General features: G+C 40.0%; 1 protein-coding gene across 7 annotated transcripts in view; it reads left to right on the top strand.

Annotated features, from left to right (window-relative positions):
• Positions 1-25,254, top strand: part of dync2h1 (dynein cytoplasmic 2 heavy chain 1) — a 474,884-nt gene extending 449,630 nt beyond the window's left edge. For all 7 annotated transcript variants that reach the window (XM_072263133.1, XM_072263132.1, XM_072263135.1 and 4 more), the window contains 4 exons: positions 10,907-11,016; positions 11,172-11,253; positions 13,515-13,631; positions 24,655-25,254. In XM_072263133.1, coding sequence (XP_072119234.1) covers positions 10,907-11,016; positions 11,172-11,253; positions 13,515-13,631; positions 24,655-24,813 — 468 coding nt within the window. In that variant the 3' untranslated portion in view covers positions 24,814-25,254. The remainder of the gene's footprint in view (positions 1-10,906; positions 11,017-11,171; positions 11,254-13,514; positions 13,632-24,654) is intronic.
• The last annotated feature ends 1,888 nt before the right edge of the window (positions 25,255-27,142 follow it).

Raw genomic sequence — 27,142 nt, 5'->3', positions numbered from 1 at the left:
TGATCTGAGGACTTTGAATCTTATCTTTGGAGTCTTGTTAAAAAGCAAAACATTGAGAAAGGTTTTTAGACATATCCCTGAACTCATTTTGTGTCAGAGTAATGATAAATCAGAACAAATAGTCCCATTACTACTTCCTACTGATATTGAACCGCAGTTTAGATACGTCTACTTATTTACTGATAATAGTACACAAGAAAATCATTAGGAGCTGGACTACCATCTTCACCAATGTAATTAATGATTACCAATGTAACCAATGATTAAACAAAGATAATAATAGTGCTCAGAGAGCACAAAATTACCAACTGCCAAAACTGCATAACATGGGAATGCCTTTTTTACATCTGAATGAGAGAAGTAATTAGGCATGATTGTGGCAATGTGGGTAAAGCACTAAAGCTAATTCAAACCCAGACATAGTTTTGATTTTAAACTCGGTTTAATGCTTTTTAAAAATTCCCAGTATCACCCACTAGCCACCCAGAGAGTAGTATGAACTGAAGCCTGTGAATATTTCTGCTGGTTCTGACTCCTGAAACTTTAAATCACCAGTGTTTTCAATCAACTTGCAATTCTTATCTGGCTATTTTAAGGCATTTTATTCTTAGTTTACAAATTGTGGCCTCCACAGATCTGTCTTTAAATCTAAAATGCTATAGGCTACCTCCAAAGTTCTATCCTATGTCTGTAAAAATAATGCCAAGATGAAAATATGTTTCAAGATCAACTTAAAAGATTCAAGTTTCCTTGTGAAGCTACAGTTCTTATAATCTCAGCCATTAATGACTTTGCATATTCATTTATCACTGATTAGGGGTGAAATCTGAGATATAGAATAAAATTCACTGTCATGGAATTTATGTGAAGAAAAAATAAATCAATATAAATTTTTTAAACTCATGTTTCTTGATGTATGCACAGTTAACAAGGCTTCACATCACAGGCCACTTTCTAGGAATGCAAAACCCCCGTAATACAGGGGTGCCTGTATAAATAATGCTCAGCTTCCGGTATGGTATGTAAAGTTGGAGCATATTGTTCTTGAAAGATCGGACAGATTTCTTACATTATTCTCTACACAAATAATTTCCATTTTCACATCTTCATTGCATTTCCAATAGAGGGAGTGAAAAAATAGAATCGGCATTATCTGCTGCTAGGCGATATCTTGACTCCAAGCCATAAAATTTTATTGTCTAAGATCTTCAAAAAAGAATCATACTGTCTTCTCAGCTTGTCAAGGAAATAAATTCTTTACTCTGGCTTTTTCTGTTCAGCCACTTGTTACCCCGGAAAGTCAATTAAAGGCTAACAATTTTCAGAGGACAGAGCAGAGCTTATTCACTGGAGAACTGCAGAATAGTTTTAATTAATTGAGAAGAAGCTGAATTACTGCACATGATTATACTTGAGTGATTCAATAGTCCCATGAGATCAAGAATGATACCCGTTAGACTTGGTCTAATCATGATTAAGGAGCCCAATTCTGAATGCACATATTCTTTAGCAATGGTGCATGTTGTTGCTTGGGGAGGGGGAATTGCAACTCATATTAATCCCTTTCTCCTTCTACAGACTCCATTCTGCTTCAGCATTGAGCCATGGGCCTTGAGATGGCATGGAACTTGAGAGAACATATATTGCCATGCTGAGCAGTTAACACTTTGCCCTTCTTAGTTGATTGATGACAATAGCTCCATGTGTTGTATCATTTTTTGACTGCCTTTTGACATTAGCTCGTCAAGAGCAGTGAAAAGAGAACCCGGTGAAGGAAAGAGTTCTTGGACATTCAGATGCAATGGTCTCTCTAATGCTTCCATTAAGCCAGGATTGAATGCAAACACAACTAAATGAAGTCTTCAAAGGTCTTAATGCAGCATTTGTAGACGTATTGCAGCAAATAGTAAGGTAGTCTGCCCAACGCCCCATAAACCGGGATATTTATCAACAAGGTCGTTGTTTTTGAAGATCTATTCTTTAATCTTAAAGAAAACAGCACTGATAGTGACCCTTGCTGGACTTTCTCTTTGATGGCAGCATATTACTACCAAGACTTGAAAAGTACTCCATTGGCTGGGATCGCACTGTGATTTCCCCATTCAGAAAACGGTGCATCTTCCATTATTCTTCCACCACCGACAAGCTGAATATCGCTGAAAGCAGTATTGGTAGCAGCTACAACTGAGGTCAAAATCACTGTGCAATTGTTCTTTTGGTTGTCGATGAACATACTTTGATTTTAGATTCTGACAATGGCCTTCCTCCACCTGTTCCAGAGTTGAAGGCTTTAGGATAATTTTTTGTCTGGAACTTCTCTGTTGACTTTATGACCATGAGTAGCCTTGCCAAGAGCATAAACTCCAGTGGTACTGTTCTTGGGGTAATTGAAGCAAACAGTCTCACCACCAAACAAGCATTGATCTTCAGAGAGGTTGAGGTTCTGTACTTAATACTTTTTAAAGTGAGGTTATAATTTAGTTTCAAAATATATCTGATGTAGAAGATGTAATTGTTCATTGCGTCCTTGCAGCAGTGAGTGACTGCTATCTCAACAGTGCCCTGAGAAGCAGCACTCATTTCAATGGCTTTTGCCTGCCCGTATAGAATTTGTTACAGCAGTGAGTCACAGAATATAAAGTTGTTACATTGTAAGGAATTTTAAAAATGCATTCTATTTAATTGATGTATCTGTGCTAAATGTTGATTATTTTAAAAGGCTGGAAACAAAATTATTTTTACAGCTGTATAAATCAATGATCCTCTTAGATTACTGATTGAATTGTACATTTCCACTTAAGGAGTTTTATTATAACAGGTATGCAACTGCTGAGTACTCTGCATCATTCGGGTCTCAGTCTTTCAGAAAGATGTAGAGTCGCAGCAGAAATACAAGGCCGTTAACAGAACTGATCTAAGAAGAAAGACGAACCAGGCAGAAGTTCTATTCTGCCAAAATAATAGTCTAATAACATTCTGGAGATGTTTGATAGGAGAAGTACAGAGAAGATGTTTCAATTTATGGAAATCCAAAATTAAGGACCATAAATGAGAGCAGGTCATTAATACATCCAATAAAAGAACATTTTGTTTACCCAGACTATGGAGCTTGCTACTTTCTAAAGTAATTGAGAAGATTAACAACGATAGGTTTAGGGGGAGATGAGATAGGTATGTGAGAGAAACTATATATACATATATAAAATATACAGTATATTGATGCAAAGTGGAGTAAGGCTCATGTTGAGCACACATACAAGCACTGGGAAACCCAAATGTCCTTTGTAATGCAATAAATTATTTGTAGATTCTGGGTAAAACCTATATGAGTGATATTAATTAGATAATCAATCTTTGTGAATTACATTAACTCTTTAAATTTTGCTCAAACATGCAAGCAATTTCCCAGCCAAACCTTATCTAACATCTACAAAAGGCTTACTTTTAGCAAAGAATAGGAAAACAGCTTAGTACCTGTAAGTTTAACTTTGTTTTCTTCCCATTCCTATGAGTACTGTGGTTGTTTGTTGTTTACCCATTCCTGGATTTATTAAGATCAGGTTACTTTGCAAAGAGAAAGGTTAAACCTTCAACAATTCAGTATTTTCCCCCTTCAAGTCAGTATTTAGTAGATACACTTCTGGCAGCAATTACAGTTTTGAGTCTGTGTGGATAGATCTCTACCAGGTTTGCACACCTGGACACTGCAATTTTTCCCCATTCTTCTTTACAAAACTGCTCAAGCTCTGTCAGATTGCATGGGGATCGTGAATGAACAGCCCTTTTTAAATCCAGCCACAAATTTGCAGTTGGATTGATATCTGGACTCTGACTTGGCTACTCCAAATCATTAACTTAACAAATCTTCTTCCAAGTCGCAGTTCTCTTGCAGACTGCATCAGGTTTTCCTCCAGAATTTTTCCCTGTATTTTGCTGCATTCATTTTACCCTCTACCTCCACAAGCCTTCCAGGGCCTGCTGCAGTGAAACATCCCTATGGCATGATGCAGCCACCTCCATGCTTCACAGTAGGGATGTTGTGTTTTTGATGTTGTGCAGTGTTTAGTCTGACAGCCAAAAAGCTCAATTGTGGCTTCATCAGACCATAGAACCTTCCTCCAATTGACTTCAGAGTCTCCCGCATGCCTTCTGGCAAATTCTAGCTAAGATTTCATGTGAGTTTTTTCAACAGTGGCTTTCTCTTTGCTACTTTCCCATAAAGCTGCGATTGGTGAAGCACTTGGGCAACAGTTGTTGTAGACGCAGTCTGTCCCATCTCACCACTGAAGCTTCTAACTCCTCCAGAGTTGTCATAGGTCTCTCGGTGACCTCTCTCACGTCCCCGTTCTTGCACAGTCACTCAGTTTATGCAGATCGCCTTCTCTAGGCAGGTTTACAGCTGTGCCATATTCTTTTCATTTCTTGATGATTGACTTAATTGTACTCCAAGTGATATTCAGTGACTTGGAAATTTTCTTGTATCCATCTCCTGACTTGTGCTTTTATAAAAGCTTTTCACAGAGTTGCTAGGAGTGTTCTTTTGTCTTCATGGTGTAGCTTTAGCCAGAATACTGACTCTTCCGGATAAAGGTGTATTTTTACCACTATCAATTGAAACACCATGTAGGTCTCCCAAAACAGATCTTCATTTAACTAATTATGTAACTTAAAACCAATTGGCTGTACCAGTGATGATCTGGTGTGATTAAAGGGATGAGGGGGAGGTGAATACTTATGCAATCAATTATTTTGTGTTTTATGTTTGTAATTAATTTAAATCACTTTGTAGAGATCTATTTTCACTTCGATATGAAAGAGTCTTTTTCTGTTGGTCAGTGTCAAAAAAGCCAAATTAAAATCCACTGTGATTCAATGTTGTAGAACAATTAAACATGATAAGTTCCAAGGGGGAGGGGGTGAATACTTTTTATAGGTACTGTATATGCTTCAGAATTGCAGAAGGTTTTGCATTTCATAAATAAGCCATCTGAGGGAGCTCTTATTGCAAGGAAATGCAGATCATGTGTTGAACAATTCAAAAATTGATGATTATGGCAATATTTTACAGCAGTTACAAGATTAAAGCAATATCTTCCATTACAAGTGACATGTACAGAAAAAGATCTTGCTTGTTTTAAAGGAAATCAAAAATGATGAACTAGATGTAGTGGCATGTTCTAAGTATGGTTGCTTTCATTATTTGGGTGACCCAAGTGTCATCAATGCTTTCTCCTGGTGTCTGGTTCTAACACCAGGATGCCTAATCCTCTGCCATAGAAGTGAAATATCTGTATCCGTATCTATCCTGGCCCTGGTCCTCCTGGAGAGGTCAGCACATTCAGCCCCTTTCTATGAAGCTACCATTAACAGCTGCTCTTTTGAGTGCCCCTGTGAAGATGGCCAAGAAGATTCATTTTTCTGGGATTATTCCTGAAATTACACATGGTTACTCACCAGTGTGCATCCCTTGGACAGCTCCATTTTAACTGCATGTGTAGATGCACTTTGTAACACTACACATTTGTGAACTACAGGAATTCCGCAGATACTGGAAATTCAAGCAACACACATCAAAGTTGCTGGTGAACGCAGCAGGCCAGGCAGCATCTCTAGGAAGAGGTACAGTCGACGTTTCAGGCCGAGACCCTTCAGTTAGTCCTGACGAAGGGTCTCGGCCTGAAACGTCGACTGTCCCTCTTCCTAGAGATGCTGCCTGGCCTGCTGCGTTCACCAGCAACTTTGATGTGTGACATTTGTGAACTGGTGCTTTTGGTAAAATGTCATAGATTACAAGCTGAGGCCCTGAAGTTAAGTATTAGTTTTAGGCATTATTAGCTTCATTTTTCATTATTCATTCAAGAGATGTTGCTTCACAGGCAGGGCCAGTATTTACTTGCCCATCTTTAAATGCCTGTGAGAAAATGATGATGTGTTGTCCTTTTGAACTACTGCATTCTTTGAGGTATGGGTATGCTATGAGGGAGGGTTCCAGGATTTTGACCCTGCCACAGTGAAGGAACAGCAATATTATTTCTAAGGCAAGATGCTGTGTGGCTTTTAGGGCAACTTCCAGGTAATGATGTTCCCATGCTTTTGCTGCTCTTGTCCCTCTTTTGAGTTCATGCTTTTGGAAGGTTCTCTCTAAGGAGTCTTGATGATTTGGTGCTGTACGTTGTGTAGATGATTAAAAACTGCTGCTACTGTTTGTTAATGTCATAAGATGATGCAGAGAAAAGTCAAATAAACATTGTTCAGGAAGTGATAAGTCTAGATGAATCATTTCCTGAACAATGTTCATTTGACTTTTCTCTGCATGGATATACATCATAGAATGATGGAAAAGGTTTAAGCTGCTGCTTGGAAAATGAAGGATGAAAATTAAAGAATTATAGCTCAGTTATGTAAGAACTGTGGGTGGTGGGTTGGAAAATAGTCTGTACCAAAGGGGGTGTAAGGTGCTCCTTCCCTCCGCTAGCCTGCAGATCACCCTTGGACAAGGTGTAACACCTGCTTAGCCCGCCCACTTCCTGACAGAGTCACGTAAAGCCATGGACGCAGGTGGTGGATGGTCGTGTGAGCAGCTGGTGTGTATCATAGATCCTGGTTACATGACTACTGATGCCAGGCAGACAGCCTCTGAAGGGTATTGATAATGCCTGAGGTCACCCATCTCGTAAAGACACTGCCCAGAAGAAGGCGGTGGCAAACCACTTCGGTGGAAAAGTTTGCCAAGAACAATCATGGTCACGGAAAGACTAAAGTAGCCCACACCATATTACATGACACATAACGAACGATGTAAGAACTAAAGCCCATAATTAAGGAAAAGATGACTGAATAGCTTGAACAATTGAAGCAGTTAAGCATAGATTTATAAAGGTTTGACCATGGTTGGCAGATCTAATTTAACTTTTCAGAAACATAATTTTTGTAGGAGGGTGTGAATGAATGTAATTTATGAGAGCTTCCGGAAGATATTTGTAAATATCCCTCAAAAGAAATCATCAGTACTAAGTAATGCACACAGAAGCAAAGACAATTTACTGGCCTGTCTCGGAAATTGAATGGGCGGTGGGAAAACATTCAAGTTGGCAGGATATGACAAATGGAATCCTGAAAGGATCTGTGTTAAGTCACAGTTATTCACTGTAATTATAAATTGCAGATGGTGCAATAGAAAGCTAGCTATCCAACTTTGTGATTGATATAACATAGTAGCACTATGATCAGTGTAGATGGACGCACCACAAAATGACATCATTAGATTGAGTTTAGATGTGACATTTCCTGAACAATGTTTATTTGACTTTTAGTTTAGGGGGGTTTTGGGCTTTTTTTTCCCTTGAACAAATTTTTTGAACTTTATTTTGGTTTCAATTATCAAGAGATCGGGAGGACCTGTCTGGATATGATAATTGTGTTTGTATATATGATTGCTAATGTTGTGATCCTGTTCTCTTGGTATTGTTATTATTGATATGTTCATTTAACTGATTATAATGTAATAAAAAGATTTGAAAAGAAAGATTGAGTCAATGCTTAAATGTGTGGTGAATTAATTTCAATGTGATATCATTCACATGGGACTTTCAAAGGATAACACTGAGAAGAGATTTGGAGTTCCATGTGAATAGATAATTAAAATATAAATGGAGAGGTACAGATATAGTAAAACGGGCTCATGGAATATTGGACTAGAGTACAGAGTGAGTAATGCCACAGTTATACAAAGCCCTTAATCAACCTCACATTATGAGCACCACTCTCCAGAAAGGAAATACAATTCTTGGAAGAAGTGCAATACTGGTTTGCTGGGATTAAATTAAATGGAGAAATTGCACCCCCAAGGATTAAGATATTTAATTGAAGATGCATTGATCAACATTTAAGATATTAAGAGGAGCTGTTTGGTATAAGAGACAAAGAATTTCTGTTTTTTGGAGAGTCTGGAGTTGGGTAAAAGTCTAGCCTTTCAAGGTTGTCATTCAGAAACACTTCCACATGCAGAGGATGGAAATAATTTTAAAACATCTTCAAATGACATTTGTGCTAGATCATTTGTTAATTCTGAATGTGTCTAATGGATTTTGATAAGCAAAGAAAGGAATGGATGTGGGAAAATCTGAGCACATGGAGTTGTCACCAATCAACTGTGATCTGATTAAATGGTGGCACAAGCTTGAATGGCTAAAGAGCCTACTGTTCCTAATGACTGTTCCTATTTTGGTGTTCCATCCGGCTGTGTATGTAATCCTGCACAATTCTGCTTGAGTGCAAATCACTGCTGTAGAGAAGATAAAGAGGCTATTTGAATGGAAATTGGATAAGGATGTAATTGTGCTTTTATGCCGTTTTTTGCATTTAAATTAAGTTTAGCCCTAAAAGCCAAGTTATTGTGGCTTTTACATGGTTCTGAATGCATACAGCTTTATGTACACAAAAACAAAGTTACCAAGTCTGTCCGTGTTCTTGTGTGTCATGTACAGTTTGTTGATGTTGCAGTAAACAAGTGACTGCTGCTGAAATATCCCGAGGCAAGCACAATATGTTACGTACCACCAGCTTAATTCATTTGTTATATATTCAGATATTTCATAAAGAAAATTTATAGAATAGGCACATCAATAGGAGTTCAACACAGAGCAAGAAACATTTCATTTGAAAGAAAAGACATTAACCATGTTTATGATTACTGACACATCCTAATGTTGTTTTGTTCTCGTTTCCACATATAAAAGAAAATACTCCTTAAATGTAGCTACATTTTTAAAATATACTTTCAGAAGCAGTGCCTTGGTACTGTACATCTGTGGGATTCTTGTCACTAACATTAAAGTACATTCTATTTCATTGGATTTAGGGTTTGCAAATGTCTACCTGGAACTCTATTAGACATATATTAAAATCAAGTAATATGGCTATTAATTGTAAACATGGAATATTTATGCAGTGGCTGTCCATTTTATCTTACCATGTACTTACCTCTATCAAGATGCCACTCATCCTTCACCCTCCAAAGAGAAAAGCTGTAGTGCACTCAACCTCTCCTCATAAACATGTTCTTTAATCCAGGCATCATCCTGGTAAATCTTCTCTGCACCTTTTCTATAGCTTCCACATTCTTGCTGTAATGAGGCAACCAGAACTGAATACAACTCTCCAATTGTGGTCTAATGAGAGCTTTATAGAGCTGCAATATTGCCTTGCAGCTCTTGAACGTAATACACCAACTGAAGAAGGCCAACAAACCATGCATTTTCTTCATAATTCTATCAACCTGCGCAGAAGCTGTGAGGGATCTATGGACTTAGACCACAAGATCCCTCTCTTCCTCCACACTACTCAAGAATCCTGTCATTAACTTTGTACTCTACTTTCCTTCAAGTTTGACCTTACAAAGTGCAGCACTCACTTTGCTGGATTGAACTGCATTTGAACTGCTACTTTTTACCCCATTTCTGCATCCTATTAATGTCCTGTTGTAACCTACCACGCTATCTATAACATTACCAATCTTGTGTCATTTACAAGATTACAACCCCACCCTTCCACTTCCTCATCTGAGTCATTTATAAAAATCACAAAGAGCAGGGGTCCTAGAACAGATCCTTGCGGAACAACACTAGTCGCGGATTCCAAATGTCACCTACTATCACCCTCTGCCTTCTGTAGGCAAACCTTGCAAATATGTTTCCCTGCATCCCATGCCTCCTGACTTTCTGAATGAACCTATCATGGAGAACCTTGTTGAATGCCTTACTAAATTCCATATATATCACATCCACTGTGCTATTTCATCGATTTGTTTTGTCACTTCAAAAATAGTCAGTTGGGCTTGTAAGGCATAACCTGCCCCTCACAAAACCATGCTGACTAGCTCTAACTGGACTATGGGATGCTAGAATTTTATTCCTTGTAGTGTAGGAAACTGAGCAGTATAAAGTGTATAAAATCATGACAATCATGGATAGGGTGAATGCACACAGTTTTTTTGTTCCCCAGGGAAAGGAAATCATAAGCTGAAAGGTTTATGGTGAGAGGGGAAAAGTTTAAGGGAGACCTGAATGACAATTTTCACACACACAATGTGGTCAAATGTGGAGCTACCAACTACCAGAGGAAGGGTCTGAAGCAGGTTATATGCCTGTGAAACTTATAATTTGCAACTTCTTTTAAATTAAATTAAATTGGCTGTTTGATGGTCAGCACCCATTTGGGTAGCCAAAGGAACACACATAATAGTTGCTGGTGAATGCAGCAGGCCAGGCAGCATCTTTAGGAAGAGGTACAGTCGACGTTTCAGGCCGAGACCCTTCGTCAGGACTAACTGAAGGAAGAGTGAGTAAGGGATTTGAAAGAGGGAGGGGAAGGGGGAGATCCAAATGATAGGAGAAGACAGGAGGGGGAGGGATGGAGCCAAGAGCTGGACAGGTGATAGGCAAAAGGGATACGAGAGGATCATGGGACAGGAGATCCGGAAAGAAAGACAAGGGGGGGGGGACCCAGAGGATGGGCAAGGGGTATATTCAGAGGGACAGAGGGAGAAAAAGGAGAGTGAGAGAAATAATGTGTGTATAAAAATAAGTAACAGATGGGGTACGAGGGGGAGGTGGGGCATTAGCGGAAGTTAGAGAAGTCGATGTTCATGCCATCAGGTTGGAGGCTACCCAGACGGAATATAAGGTGTTGTTCCTCCAACCTGAGTGTGGCTTCATCTTTACAGTAGAGGAGGCCGTGGATAGACATAGTTAGTCAAAGGGCTTGTTTCCCTGATGTATCTCTTTTTAAAAAATCTTATTCTATGTTGTCAAACATTTGAAGTACATTTCTGTTTGAACAAACTAAAAACTGACCTGAAACAAAAATGTGATTCAAGCAATTCTAACTTGCATTCTTTTCGTTTTAGCAATGGGTTGAAAAAGCTGAAAATCAGTCATTGCTGTCCGATACCCTAGACCTATCTGAACTGTTCCATCCAGATACTTTTCTGAATGCTTTGCGTCAAGAAACGGCAAGGTAAGCCTTTGTGTTTGAACACCTGGTGACATTTATTTTTTTTTTGTGGAGTAAGGCAAAGAGTAATAAAGGAGAAAATCAATAAAGGCAACTGCAAAAAATCTAAGATAATTTCTAAGTTTCAAATATTTCTAATAAGTTTATTTACATTGCAGGGTTATTGGTTGCCCAATAGACAGCCTGAAACTTGTGGCAACATGGAAAGAACGGATACTGGATGCAAAACTTCAAGTCAGGGTAAGAAATCTGTAAGATAAAGTTACCTTTTGTTTGAGTTAACAATTATGATTACATTTCAGCAGGAGGATGTGCACACACTTCATAATTGTGACAGTCTTCTGGAATTTTGAAATGTCTTGAAAAGCAATGTTATTTTCAATTAGAGGGACTGCTTCATTAGAGGAACTTAGGTAGTGAAGCCTTTCAATTGGTAACTTACAGGATGATGTGAAGACAATACTCCCAGGCAATGAAAACTTCAGTTTGATTTTGTAGCATGTGTTGTTTTACTGCACATGTTCGGTAATGTTTCTGTCCGTAGATTTACAACATAACACCATACAAGAGACTATCCATTGTTACTTGTAGCTATTTAGCCTCTTTCACTGTAACTCTATACATTCTTATACTGAATTAATTTTTGTTTGAGATAATAATAAAAATTACTACACTGAGACTAAGCAATATGCCACAATAAACTAAGCAATATTTATATATTCATGAAAACTGGACTTTACTTAGTTCAATCCCTATTTTAGTGGGAAGATTTTTTCTTTAAATTAAATTAATGTTTTTTTTAATGAAGACTTTCCTTAATTACAGCTTCTCAGAGTGTGCCAACCAGTTAGCATCACTGAGGTACAAAACACAGAAGTTTAAATGGGAACTGGTGACTATGCAAACATATCCTTTAACTGAGAGATCTAATCCAGTGAAAGGATCTAGTGGAGATAAACAAATTCAAAAAATTACAAATGCATGTGACATTGAGACTATGTGGAGAATGCCACATTGTTTCTCAAAATGATTTCACACCTGAATTGCGTTACTTCAACATTCCTTCATGTTCCTATCTCCAGTTTCATTAAAAATTACCTTGCAACTCCTGACAGCAATTTTCTGAATGCATTTAATGGGAAAAATATTATTTTGTTGCAGCATATCTCTCTTTTCATTCCAATCACAGTTTAGCATTCTTAAGCCAATTGTTTCTTGATTGTCAGAAATGGTTTCTTTACACCTGAGACTTAAGAAGAAGATGATCATTTTAAATTTAGTGTGTTGGAATTGCAAGTTAATATGTCTTGGTCAATGAGGATGGAATTCACACAAGTAATTTGGTTGAATTATTTAACAAGATAGTTACAATGATGGATGGATTTACTAAATTGTCTAAATTGTGATTTTTAATAAAAATTGATTTATTGTGTTTCTTACACATATCCTAATTATTGTAACTTATCAAGGACTAAAGATTGTTACAAAACTATATAATTGATGTTGGGTTCAAGGCTGAGCAAAGGGAGGAAAGGCATTTCAATGTATTAGGTATGCCAAGTTAATTCTGTTACATAAATTCCCTGGATCTGGTTCATGCACTACACTTTCTGGATTGAAAAAAAAAGATTACTGGACCATAGATTTCTTTTTCTAAGAGAATTACACTGCATTGTTTAAAATTAGTAATACAGAATTAGTAAAGTTTTGCGACAGTAATTAGGTATGGTGCTAAAAACTCACTTAAGTCTCATTCAACAGACTTAATATTTTCAATTGCTCTTAATATGCTTTTTAAAACTAAAATAAAAGTTCAGTTTTTCTGTGTTGATTGGATCTGCAAAGATCTTAACAAAGCACCCTGTGGAGCTCAGTATATCTGTAACATCTTTGGGGTTACACATCTAACTGCACGAATCTGGAAGCCCTGGTTTTACACAATAAAGGTGGCAGAGCTGACAGTCTTGCCATCATTACAAAATTAACTTCCAGAGAGTTCTCCTTTACTTGAGAGCTGATGATACTTAGATTTTCTTTTTTCATGTGCCATTGTGCAGTTTTAAATTAGTGAGTGTGTACTAGGCTAAAGATCATACAAATTGCTGTCAAAGCTCTGAGGGATTTCATGGAAAACATTGGCCAAATACCCATTGTTCTGAAATTCATATTGGTCAATATAATAATATAAAATATTTTGTAAGTTGTTGTAACCGTAATTGTATCTACAGGTAGATGGTGTACATCTTGCAAAGATACAACTTTATCCTCTCATCTTTGGGTGAAAGGGGAGGTTTCGAGGATTTGCCATCATGGAAATGTTATTTGTTTGAATCAGATTTCCTTTCTTCGCACAAGGTTATAGGCTTTACCTTCCTATTATTTATTAGAAAAAGTGATTCAATTTCTCAGTCTTTTTTTTATCCTTATTAATTAAGAGTAAATTTAGTTTTTTAATAAATGTTTTTGATACGCACTCTAATAACTTGCTGTTTCTGTGGCAGATTGGAGGTCTATATCTAGAGGGATGCAGCTTTGATGGGAATCGACTTTCAGAAAATCAGCACAACTCTCCCAGTGTGTCAGCTGTTCCCTCGTGTTACATGGCCTGGATTGCTCAGGTACTAAATTATTTAGGGTTTAAACCCTTAGAATGCTTTATCCATCTTAACTGGAAATGTTAAAGTCGAATGTGGTGTCTCACCAGAAATATAATCTACCTTGCTCTTCAGATTGTAAATAAGCTACTGTGCATTTCTAACATTTTCAGATTTCATTTTAGATCCCAGTTCACCTTTGGGTAATTAATCTGTTGACTAATATTTGAAATATAATTTCAGGCAACATAGGATATATTTTGTTTAAAAATAAATTGACATTTATTTAATGCTTTTAACTATAATATAACACCTTAAAGTGACTACAGTCAATTAAGACCATAAGATATAAAGCAGAATTAGGCTATTTGGCCCATCATGTCTGCTCTGCCATTTCATCATGGTTGATCCAATTTTCCCCTCAGCCTCAATCTCCTGTATTCTCCCCGTATCCCTTCATGCCTTGACTAATCAAGAATCTATCAACATCTGTGCCTTAAATATGCACAAAGCCTTGGACTCCACAGCTGCCTGTGACAAAGAATTCCACAGAGTCACCATCCTTTGCCTAAAGAAGTTCCTCCTCGTCTCCGTTCTAAAAGGAGTGCACGATCATATACTTCCCGTCAATGTATTCCATCTGCCATTTGTTTGCCCATTTCTCCTAATCCATCTGTTTTCCTGTGGCCTCTCTACTTCCTCCAAACTACCTGCTCCTCCACCTACCTTCGTATGGTCTGCAAACTTTGCAACAAAGCCACCATTTCCATCATCCAAATCATTGATATATAATGTAAAAAGAATTGGTCCTAGCACAGACCCCTGTGGAACACCACTAGTCTCTGGCAGTCAACCAGAATGGTCTCCCTTTATTCCCACTCTGCTTCCTGCCATCAGCCACTGCTTTATCCATGCTAGAATTGTTTCTCTAGTACATGGGCTGGAGGTTGTTAAGCAGCCTCATGTGTGGCACCTTGTCAAAGGCCTTCTGAATATCTAACTACACAACATGAACCGATTGTCCTTTGTCTATTCTGCTTGTTACTTCTTCAAAGAATTCCAACAGATTTGTCAGGCATGATTTTCCCTTGAGGAAACCATGTTGATTACAGCCTTTTTTATCATGTGCCTCGAAGTTATCCTTAATAATCGAGTCCAACATCTTCCCAACCACTGAGGTCAGACTAACTGGCCTATAGTTTCCTTTCTCTGCCTGTCTCCTTTCTTGAAGAGTGGAGTGACACTTGCAATTTTCCACTCTTCCAGAACTATTCTATAATCTAGTGATTCTTGAAAGATCATTACTAATGCCTCCCAGATTTCTTCAGCCACCTCTTTCGGCACTCTGGAGTGTACACCATCTGGTCCAGGTGATTTATCTACCTTCAGACCTTTCAGTTTCCCAAAATCCTTCTGTCTGGTTATGGTATCTTCACACACTTCATGCCTCTGATACCTGGAACTTCTACCATACTGCTTGTGTCTTCCACAGTGAAGGCTGATGCAAAATACTTACTCAGTTCATCTGCTATTAGATTAGATTATGAGAGCACTCAGTCCTCTTTTATTGTCATTTAGAAATGCATACATGCATTAAGAAATGATACAATGTTCCTCCAGAGTGATATCACAGAAAAACAGGACAAACCAAAGACTAACACTGACAGAACCACATAATTATAACATATAGGTACAGCAGTGCAAAGCAATACCATAGTTTGATAAAGAACAGACCACGGGCACGGTTTAAAAAAAGTCTCAAGTCCTGATTGACTCCCGAGTCCCCAATAGCAGCGGCAAAAGAGAGAAACTCCCTGCCATAAACCTCCAGGCACTGACAACTTGCCGATGCATTGGAAGCACCTGACCACAGCCGACACTGAGTCCGTCCATCCGGAAACTTCGAGCCTCCAACCAGCCCCTCTGATACAGCCTCCCGAGCGCCATCCTCTGCCGAGTGCCTTCGACCTAGCCCCAGCCGCCGAAACAAGCAAAACCGAGGATTCGGGGCCTCCTGCTCTGGAGATTCCGGTTACCACACAGTAGCAGCGGCAGCAAAGCGGGCATTTCAGAAGCTTCTCCAGATGTTCCTCTGTACTCTCAAGTCTGTCTCCATCAAATCAGAATTGTGCACGGTCCCCTACTTGACAGATTGCAGATATCATTCACCAGAGAGGCCGCGCGCACTGCGTCGCGCCGCCATCTTCTCCTTTTTTTCATAGTCCTCCATTACTAAACCTGAATTAAGTACATTTAGAATATATTAGCCGAGGTATACACAAGAAGATCCCATAAATGTTTTCAGCTAATGCTCAGGCTGTCAGTTTTTGAGGGATCCTTATTGATCAAGTGAATCACCTGTAAAAATTAGTTGAGGCTGAGCTGGATTTTAAGTCACAATAAGCACAATCTTGCAACCAACCAAATCTCCTTTTGCTTTCTGGGTATGGGGTCTTTATGAATAATTCTCACAGAAGTATTCTGAATCAGTGATACTCTCAAGGCTCATAATGACAACTAATGACATCTATAGCAAGTAGGGGGCACTTTGAAAAATTTTGTATTGAATAAAGTTGACTGTCAACTGACATTTCTCTAATGAATAGCAATCTTCATTAGATATCTATCTTCATAGTGTCATAGAGCACTACGGCACAGACCCTTCAGCCCATCAAGTCCATGACAACCTGTTATTCTGTTTAATCCCATTGATTCACATACCTGGACCACAGGCTTCCGAACCCTTCCCATCTATGCACTTATCTAAACTTCTCTTAAATGTTGCAACTGAACCCGCGTGCACCACTTTCCCTGGCGGCTTGTACCACACTCGCGCCATCAGGTTCTCCTTAACTGTTTCACCCTTAACCTGTGACCTCTAATTCTAGACACATCCAACCTCAGTGGAAAACAGCCTACTTGCATTTACCCTTTTGATACCCATTATAATTTTGTATACCTCTGTCCTATCTTCCCTCATTCTCCTATACTCCAGGGGAAAAAGCCCTAACCTATTCAACTTTTCCCTACAACTCAGGTCCTCAAGTGCTGACACCATCCTTGTAAATTTTCTGTGTACTCTTTCAGTCTTATTGATATCTTTCCTGTAAGTAGGTGACCAGAACTGCACACAACATTCCAAATTGGGCCTCACCAACTTCAACATAACATTCCAACTCCTGTACTCAGTTCTCTGATTTATAAAGGCCAAGGTGCCAAAAACTCGATATTTATGATCCTATCTATGTACCTGTGACACCATTCTCAAGGAATTATAGATGTGTATTCCCAGATCTTTTATTTTATTGTGCTGCTTAGTGCCCTACTGTTCACTGTGCAAGTCCTCCCAAAGTGCACTCCTGACACTTGTCTGCATTTAATTCCGACTGACATTTTTCAGCCCATATTTACAGCTGGTCTAGATCCCACTGTAAGCTTTTATAATCTTGCTGTCTACTACGTCTCTGCTCTTGGTGTCATCTGCAAGTTTGCTGATCCGGTTTACCACATTATTATCCAAATCATTAATATAGATGACATAAAGTAAAGAGCCCAGCACCAATCCCTACAGCACACCACTTGTTATGAACTCCAATCTAGAGAGGCATTGATCTATTACCACTCTGGCTTCTCTTTTGAAGCCAATGTTGAATCTAATTTCCTATTTCAGAGAGCTAGTCACATCTGCTTGCGGTTGGCTCAAGTCTCTTAAACCTCTTTTACCTAGGCACTTACCTAGATGGCTTTTAAATGTTAATAATATATCAATTGTTTGTTCTCTATCAATAATTCCAATGAGGACACCAAGTACTAGATACAGTAGATCCAAGTATGGTGAATAACTTCAGGGCAATAGGAGCTGAGGGGATATAGTTAGGTTAAATGAAAAAGCAAGAATATGGCAAATTGAATATAACATGGAGTAATGTGAAGTCATCTATTTTGTTAGAAAAAGTAGATATTCTTTACAAATTGTGTGAAATGGAAAAGAGTTGGGCTTTGCTGGGACCTGAGTGTCCTTGTAGATGCATCATAAAAGGTTACCATGCAGATACAGTGACCACTGAGGAAAGACCATTTGGATGTTGTTCGTCATTGGAGGAGAACCTGGTGCAAGAAGTGGCATCCTACATGTATTGCATTGAGCCCACTTTGACCACATATGGAGTCTTCTCTATTGTAAGGGCGTCTTTTCTTAGATAGGGAGGTCTAGCCTCTCTGCCTAAGGAAAGATGCCCTTGCAATAGAGAAGATGAAGCATATGATCACCAGATTGATTCCTGGGACGGCCATTTGTTCTATGAAGACACTTTCTTAACAGAATGTGAAGTGGTCTCAATGACATGTACAAATAGATGCAGACCTGGTATTTCCCTTGGTTAAAGTGAATAGAACCAGGACTCAGAGTTCCAAACAATGACTTGTAGATAAGAGTAAAGGTATTCACCCAGAGAGTACTGAAATAGTAGATTGATTACCCAGGTAGTTTAGTTATTGAGTGTAGTCAAGACAAAAGTAATACGCTACAATGGAAGTTTAATGCTGATAACATAGGCGCTGTATCTTTACATATTGATGAGTTGAAGGTGTTTCGGAGTTTAACAGCTTACAAAGCAGTCAGAGTGGGGCTGCAGGAAAGGCTGCCATGGAGACACCAAAAAGTCAAATGATCTTGTGTGTTTGACACGTCCTGAGTGTCCCCTATGTGTCTGATGAAGTGGCCCAATAAATTCGTAAGGTACAGATTGTTCAAGTGATCTGTAATTGCTGAATGTAGCTCTGAATAGATTTTTTTAAATAGGCTGTGAGTCAGTGAAATGGCAAATATGTGAACTATTTCACTTACTTGCTATTGAATGAGGCTTTCTTCGAGGTTTGTTGTAACAAGACGACCCTATAACTGCTAACACATTCCTGAACCCTGGACAGTGTGCTCCAGTTTGTTTATAGATATTTTTTGAGCATATACTTGTTGCTTCCCACTCCCCACCCATCTTTCTCCCAAAGTTTCAATTTCTGCTGACAGCAGAAGAAATGTGGTGGTGTGACTTGAGATTTCATCAGGCAGACATCAGCTCCATTAGATGAATTGCACCTGGAAGTGCCAATGCTCTATGGTCACTAATTGAACTAGAAGCAATTAGTATCCAATGCATACAATATGGCTTTTAAAAATAATTTACACAGAAGAACCATGGGGAAACAGGTGCCATTTCAGGTGCAATCGTTCAAAGTAACTGTGGTAACTTCTACTCTGAAAAAGGCACACTTGACAACTTCATGCCCGAAGAAACAACTTTATCTCGAACGTCAAAACTGTTACGTATAGACAGAGTCTTTTCTAACCCGTACGGCACGGCAGGAACACGACATACAGAGCACTCCGGAAGTAAAAAGAATGGAAGTAAAACCCCCCCACCATCCTAATTAGTATTAACTTACTTTTGATAATGCTCACATTATAACACTTCTCCCCCTTTTAAATCCAGCATTCCCCAAATGTAAAAACTAGGAAATAAAAACAGTGGTGTTATTAACTTGCGTACCCCTGAAAACTTATACTAGTATCTTAGCAACAGTTTATCAATACAAAACATCTGGAAAACGTGACAGATTCAACATTCAATCTAACAACAACCAAAAAAAACTGTCCCGTCAAAGATTCAGTCTGTCAGGAGGTTTGCGAGTGTGCTGTGAGGGTGTTTTGGGTGGGTCCGGTTTTGGGGGCATGAGAGGGGTCTGTGTGTCTGTGTGAAAATGTCCATCCTCCTCAGGGGACCCCAACCCCTCTGCCAGCATCTCTCCCTCTGGCAAAGTCACTGGTGGACATGCTTCCACTGTAGGCTGTCTCACAAATGGAAACTCCATGGAACTGTCTGCCTCTGAGCCGATATCATGACACAGACGCATGTGGTCCTGATGTCTGCGGAAAACACGCCCATCAGTCAACTTAACAACATAGGAGACGGGACCACTCTGCTTAAGAATAACCCCAGGCAGCCATTGCTGATTGTTTCTCACATAGACATTGTCATCTGGTTTTAACTGTCTCTCTTGCGCATGTTGATCATGTCCCTCCTTCTGCTTTTCCTGTTTTCTCTCCACTTTTTCCTTCATGTCCAGGTACAACAGGTCCAATCTTGACTTGTGCCTATGCCCCATCAGCATCTCTGCTGGAGTGCGGGCAGTCGTAGTCTGTGGTGTGAGGTGGTATTTAAACAGGAAACATGAAAGCTGAATGCTAAGAGAGTCCCCTGTCATCTGCTTCAGGTCTTCCTTCACTGTCTGAACAGCTCGCTCAGCCAAACCATTTGAGGCTGGTTGGAAAGGGGCTGTCCGAATGTGATGAATGCCATTCTGCTGCATGAACTCACTGAATAGCTCACTGGTGAACGTCGGGCCATTATCAGTGACCAGAGTGTCAGGCAACCCGTGGACTGCAAATACTTTTCTGAGTTTGTCTGTGGTTGAGGGGGCTGTGATGTTGCGCATGATGTGAGCTTTGATCCATTTAGAATGCGCATCTACCATTACAAGAAACATCTGCCCCATAAAAGGGCCAGCAAAGTCCAAATGTACCTTAGATCAGGGGTGGTCTGGCCACTCCCATGGGTGCAAAGGAGCTGGTGGTGGCATATTCTGATTTGTCTGACATTGCATGCATGATTTTATCTTGTTCTCCAGATCCTGATCCATTCTTGGCCACCAAACGTAGGATCTTGCAAGGCTTTTCATTCGAGACACCCCTGGATGAATCTCATGAATTTCCTCCACAATCTGTGAATGGCCAGGGGGAGGCACGATGACCCTTGCCCCCCAGAAAATGCAGCTATCCTGCAGACTCAGTTCTGTCTTGCGTTTGGCATAAAGCTTAATTTCCTCTCCTTCCACGACACTGGGCCAACCTTGTAAAAGAAAAGTATTAACTTGGAACAGGACTGGGTCTCTCTCTGTCCACTGCTTGATCTAGGTCACCTTTACAGGTGTCTCTGACAGCCTCTCCAATGAAAACACAGTCTCTGGAGGCACATATGTAGTAACAGGTGTCTCAGGTAAAGGTAGTTGACTCAGTGCATCGACGTTTGCATTATTCCCCACCCACTCTGTGCACTGTAGTGTACTGGTAGGCTGACAATGTAAGAGCCCAACACTGTATCCTGGCTGAGGCTAGCGGTGGGATGCATCTAGTCTCACTGAACAGGCTCATCAGTGGTTTATGGTATAAATTGTAAATACGCGTCCATAAAGGTACTGATGAAAGCATTTGACCACAAAAACAATGGCCAGACCTTCTTTGTCTAGCTGTGAATATCCCTTCTCAGCAACTGTCAGGGTATGTGAAGCAAAATCAACAGGCTTCTCTGAACGGTCCTCCATTACATGTGAGAGAACTGCCCTGACTCCGTAGGGCGAGGCATCACATGCAAGGGTGATCTCCTTGTCTGGGTCATAGTGAACTAGCAGCTTTGCTGACTGGAGGAGTTCTTTCACTTCCTTGAAAGCTTTCTCCTGCTCTTCACCCCACTGCCACTTAGTGTCATTGTGAAGCAGCTTATACAGTGGGGTCAAAACCCTTGCGAGGTCAGGAAGAAACTTGCCATAATAATTCACCATGCCCAAAAATGATCTGAGATCCGTGACGGTCTTAGGGCTTGGGGCCTCCTTAATAGCTCTCACTTTGTCCTCCACAGGGCAAAGCCCCTCAGCTGTGATCTTGTGTCTCAGGTAAGTCACACTCGATGCCAGGAACACTCATTTTCCACATTTCAATCACAGCCCTGCGTCTGAGAGCCTCTTCAGCACCCGTTCTAAATTAGCCAGATGCTCCACCTCTGTAGCCCCCGTGATCAAAATATCATCAAGGTACACTGCTACATGTGGAATCCTCTGCAGCAAAGTGTCCATTGTCCTTTGGGAAATGGCAGGGCTGGACGCCATTCCAAACACCAGGCAATTGTATTTGAATAATCCCTTGAGTGTTGATTGTGACGTACTCCTTTGAATCCTCGTCGAGCAGCAGCTGTTGGTAGGCGTGGCTCATGTCCAGCTCTGTGAACAGCTTACCCCCTGACAGGGTCGCAAACAGGTCATCCACCCGTGGCAATGGGTACTCCTCCAGCCTAGAGACCTGATTCACCGTAAACTAATAATCCCCATATATCCTCACCATTTTATCTGCCTTCAAAACTGGAACAAAGGGAGCCGCCCACCTTGAAAACCAGTTGGGCTCAATAATGCCCAGCCTCTGTAGACGTTCCATCTCCTCCTCGACTTTGCCTTTCATGGCGTAGGGCATCGACCTGGGCTTAAAAAAACGTGGTGTAGCCTCAGGGTCGACATGGAGTTTCACTGTCACGCCCTTCAGTGTGCCCAGCTCGTCCCTGAAAATGTCACTGTACCGCTGCAGAATGTCCCCCGTCGTGTGTGCATACTTAATTTCATGCCAGTTTAGCAGGATTTTGTGAAGCCAGTCACGACCCAAAAGACTGGGCCCCCTGCCCTTAGCTATCACTAGCCTGGCTTCAGCCTTCTGACCCCTGGCTGAAATGTCCACATATAACACCCCTAAATGAGGTATGGGCTGCCCCATATAGGTCCTAAGTTTGAGCTTTGACGGTCTAACGGGAGGAAGGTTGGACCCCCATGTCCTCCTGTAGGTCTCCACACTAATGATCCATGCCGTAGCCCCTGAATCTATCTGAAACTTAATGCCCTTTTCCCTGACAGTGACTGTCGCATAATATGGTTTAGGTGGTTCCTCATCTGTTTCCGCTCCAAACATGTTGTAGGCACACGCTGTCTCTTCATCTGCTTCCTCTAAATGGTGTCTGGCTGCCCGAGCCTGTTGAGCTTTCCCCTGCCCAGGCTTAATCTTACCCTTTGAACTGTTGCACTTTTTAGCTAAATCTCCCTTTTACTACAAGCATGGCAGACAGTGTCTTTGAACTTGCAATCATTTGTATAGTGCATCCCTCCACACTGGAAACGTTCCACCCGCTTTGCCTGTTTACCAGTCTCCCTCCTGACTTGGCGCACTGCTGCCGACTGTGACCCCCCATGTCCTTTCTGGCTATCCTTGACATTATTAGCAGCCATCTCCATGCCTTGGGCAATCTCTAAGGCTGTCTTGAATGTCAATGGTGGGGTTTCCCCCAGCAGGCGGCGTTGTATGTCGTCATTATTAATGCGGCATACCAATCTGTCACGGAGCATGTCTTTCAACACCGCTCCGAAATCACAATGCTCTGACAGCTGCCGAAGCTCGGCACGAAATTGGCCACAGACTGACCTGGCTTCCTAAAATGGCTGTGAAACTTAAACCGTTCAAGTATCACAGAAGGTCTTGGATTGTAGTGGTTCCCCGCGAGCTTGACCAGTTTGTCATATGGAATGTCCCCTGGTTTCCGCAGTGTGGCTAAATTCCTTATTAGCTTGTAAGTCTTTGCCCTACACGCAGTCAGGAGAATAGAGCATTTCTTAGCCTCCTCAGTAATTCCATTAGCACAGAAAAGGTGTCCCAACCTTTCCTCATACTCCGGCCAGTCCTCCATTAACTCCACAAATTCAACGATAGTCCCAAACGTAGCCATCTAAACGTGAGGCCCCTTATCGGCACTGCTATTCCAGTTTGAAACGTGCCAACATGTCCAAAAAACCAGTTCACCTCATCGCCAAAAATATGTAGTAACTTCTACTTTGAAAAAGGCACACTCGACAACTTCATGCCCAAAGAAACAGCTTTATCTCGAACATCAAAACCGTTCTGTATATACAGAGGCTTTCACAGCCCATACAGCATGGCGGGAACACTATATACAAAGCACACTGGAAGTAAAAAGAACGGAAGTAGCCCCCCCCCCCCCATTATCCTAATAAGTATTAACTTACAGTTAATAATGTTAACAGTAACCTCTTCCATCCAAAGCATTTATCTACCGTGATATTGGTTTCACTTCCATTGTCTGGTGCTACTCTAGTTTCTCACTCTACCTCAATCCCTCCCATCATTTCTGGCTCCTTTAGAGTTCTTATTGTATATTTATCTACCAAATTCCATGTTTATTTCTTTGCTGAACTGAAGTCCCCATTTAATTTTTTTTCATGGAGAATCTTCCCACTGTTGCTGATTTCAACTTTCATCTTAACTCCTGTGCCAGCTTTCCTCTGATTTACAGCTCTGTGTTAAAAATGATAAAGTCCAGAAGCCACCAGTTAAACTTCCCAACACATGAACTGTGTAGAAAAGAGAAATGTGATTTTGCAAATACTTTTGTCAGGCAGGTAAAAGGATTTAGAAACAGTCCTAAAACTTAATGCTTTCCATTTACAGTCTTGACCTTTCAATCACCACTGATCCAGGCTAGGAAATTCCTTTTGCCTTATGGATTGTTTGTGACAAACTGAGGTTACGTACATTTTTGAAAGATAAAATATCTACTTTGTTGGTTGTTACAGAAACGATTGAATGGTAATACTCCGGGAAAACAATCCAGGGGAAAAAGAAATGCCATTTAGCAAATTGTGGATTTCTAAACAAAATATATGATGTATTTGAATGATAGATTTTAAAAATGTCTAATGTCTTCATTTGCATTGCTGGGAAAACAGGGTCTAAAAATGAAAATAAGATTTTGTATGCACCTTGTATATTTGCCAATGCATCAAACAAGAACAAAACAAAATCTAAACAAATTTCAAAGGTTTCCTCTCCCTCCTCTGCTGAATAACCTGTCATACTACTTCCTATTAATATACAGTTGCTTTTTAGAAATGTTTATCTGCAAAGATGGGGAAGTTAGCTTTCCATGAAGGCCTTTCATATCCTGAGAGTTTATCAGAAAGTTGTCGCACAGAAGGACAAGCTGTCCAAGACTGTTCATTGTTTGTTTGCCTTCATATTTCCTGTTTTGATCAAATTGTTAGTTGCTATTTTATTTTTCTGGCCCAGACACCCATAAGTTGCCTGCGGAATTTCAGAAGACTGTGTAGCTTCTTTATTGTGGCAGTTGTTTTTGGCTTTGTTCAGCTTGAAACTTTTTTTTTGTAGGATGCTATCGGGCCATACTCTCCTGAAGAATGCATCTCCTTACCTGTCTACACCAGTGCTGAACGAGATCAAGTAGTCATAAATGTAGATGTTCCCTGTGGGGTCAGCCGGGATCAATGGATTCTTTGCGGAGCAGCTTTATTCTTGAGAAATCAGTAGTTTGCTTTTTTTTTAATGATTTTTCAAAGCATGAAACTCCAAATTTGAAATAGGAGCAGAAGATTTATTTTTTATGTGTTGAGCATCCTATTGATTCAAATTGCTTACTGCCTATAAAAATGAGGCATTCTAGTACAAATCCTCTAAAATATGTTAGTGTCTCTATTTAACTAAAGTTGTATTATTTTAATTATAATTTATCTGAATTAGGTCAGTTCATTCCATTCAGTGATTGTCATTTGCTGGAAAGGAAATGTTTTCAAATAGTTTCACCATACATGGCCTCAGGAATGTGTTTGTTTTTCAATTTCTTACCTGTTAATGCAGAAGTGTGATGTTACAGAGTATGTTTTGTTGTAATGTCTTTCATGAACATGACCAAAGATGGGCACCCCACTGTTTGTTTAAATATGCTATTTAGTTGTCAGATTAAAATAATAGATTAATACAGTCCTCTTTGAAGTATTCTATTCATTAATACCATAGTTTAAAACAAGATGCTTGAGGGTATAATTTTCATTACCTCCACAACATATTCTATAAAATAGCCATTGTAAGTTTCTGATGTGATTACAAAGGGCCATCAATATTTGACAGGGTGCGGAGGATGGAAGTACTGGTTGAGGAATGAGCAAGAAGGCAACCACTTCTTGCCTTCAGGAAGATAAGGCAGTAAATTAATGATACAAGCATTAGGGTCCTTGGGAAGAAATGAAAAATGAAGGGAAGGTTATAAATTAAGAGCTTGAAGGTAAATATTCAGTGTTTTTTCCATATGGAGAAATTCCATCACACTCCTTGTTTAGCATTGCACGAAATCATTGATTTATTTAGAGATATAGCGTGGAATAGACCTCTCTGGCCCAGGCTGCCAGCAACCCCTGATTTAATCCTAACCTAATAATGGGATAATTTATAATGACCAATGAACTTGCCATTGGTACATCTTTGGACTGTGGGATGAAATCGGTGCGTCAGGAGAAAACGCACACATTCCATGGGGAGGCTGTACAAACCCCTTACAGAGGATGCCGGATTTGAACTCCGAACTTTGACAACTGAGCTCTAATAGTGTTGCGCTAACTGCTTGGCTCCCAATTTTTCCACAACTTGCTTGTAATTTTCAAATATCTTGCAATATTCCTCGAATTTCCACTTCCTCTCTTTGACTATACAATATGGATCATATGCAACTGATAGAAGGGATTTGTTTAAATTGGCATCATGCTGGGCACAGATTCAATAATCAGACAGAAATTGGTGCTAAAATAAAAGATAATCATAAATAATATACTGTAAAACCTGCTCTATTTTATCTGTATTCAGTGGGACAGAACCTTCTTGTTGCTCTAGATACAGCCCAATATGTGAAACATGCAAACACTGTCAAGTTATATTGAATTTAGTATGCATTGCACTTCATCCATGTAAGTTATGCTGATAAATTTTAGAAACAGATTTTATGCACTGTTACAGTTACTATCATTATCAAGATCTGTATGTATGTAGCACATTCTGTTTACTCTTTTAGTAATTAAGCTTTTGTAATGTAAATGTATTTTTAAAACTATTTTTCAAATATCTGAGAACTGGTAAGTAAACCTGAACATTAAGCACTTCACTGAAAAATCTACATAACAAAAACTAACTGCAATGTAAGCAGTCAACTGATATCATCAGTATCTGTATCAGATATCACACATGCAAACCACACTGAACAGAAAAGATTCAAAATGTAGTGCAAAGGTCTCATGGGATGCAATTCCTTTAGAGCAGCGGTCCCCAACCACCGGGCCGCAAAACATGTGCTACCGGGCCGCGAGGAAACGATATGATTTGGCGATAGGAGTCAACTGTACCTTTCCTCATACCCTGACACGCCCACTGTTGAGCTTGAACGCACGCGAGGTCATTAGGCACGCGTCATCCATGTCAGCGCAGGAAGGAGATCAATTCCTCGAGCTTGCAAATGACGGCGGGCTGAAAAGTATGTTTGATATAACACCTCTGCTGGCATTCTGGGTCAAAGTCAAGGCTAAATATCCTGAGATAGGCACGAAAGCACTGAAATGTTGCTTTCATTTCCAACATTTTTCTGCGAAGCGGAGTTTTCTGCAATGAATGCAACGAAAACCAAATTGCGGAATAGACTGGACATAAAGAACCCCCTTTGAGTATCGCTGTCTCCCATCACCCCTCAATAGGACCGTCTTGTTGCAGGAAAACAAGCCCAGGGCTCCCACTGATTCAGCGATATTGGTGAGTTGCAATGATTTTATATGTTCATATGGGGAAAATATGCACTGTTTGTTTAATATCCAAATGTTAC

This window comes from Mobula birostris, chromosome 7 (genome assembly GCF_030028105.1).
Source record: "Mobula birostris isolate sMobBir1 chromosome 7, sMobBir1.hap1, whole genome shotgun sequence".
Taxonomy (NCBI): domain Eukaryota; kingdom Metazoa; phylum Chordata; class Chondrichthyes; order Myliobatiformes; family Myliobatidae; genus Mobula; species Mobula birostris.
This window is presented reverse-complemented; position numbering and strand designations above follow the sequence as displayed.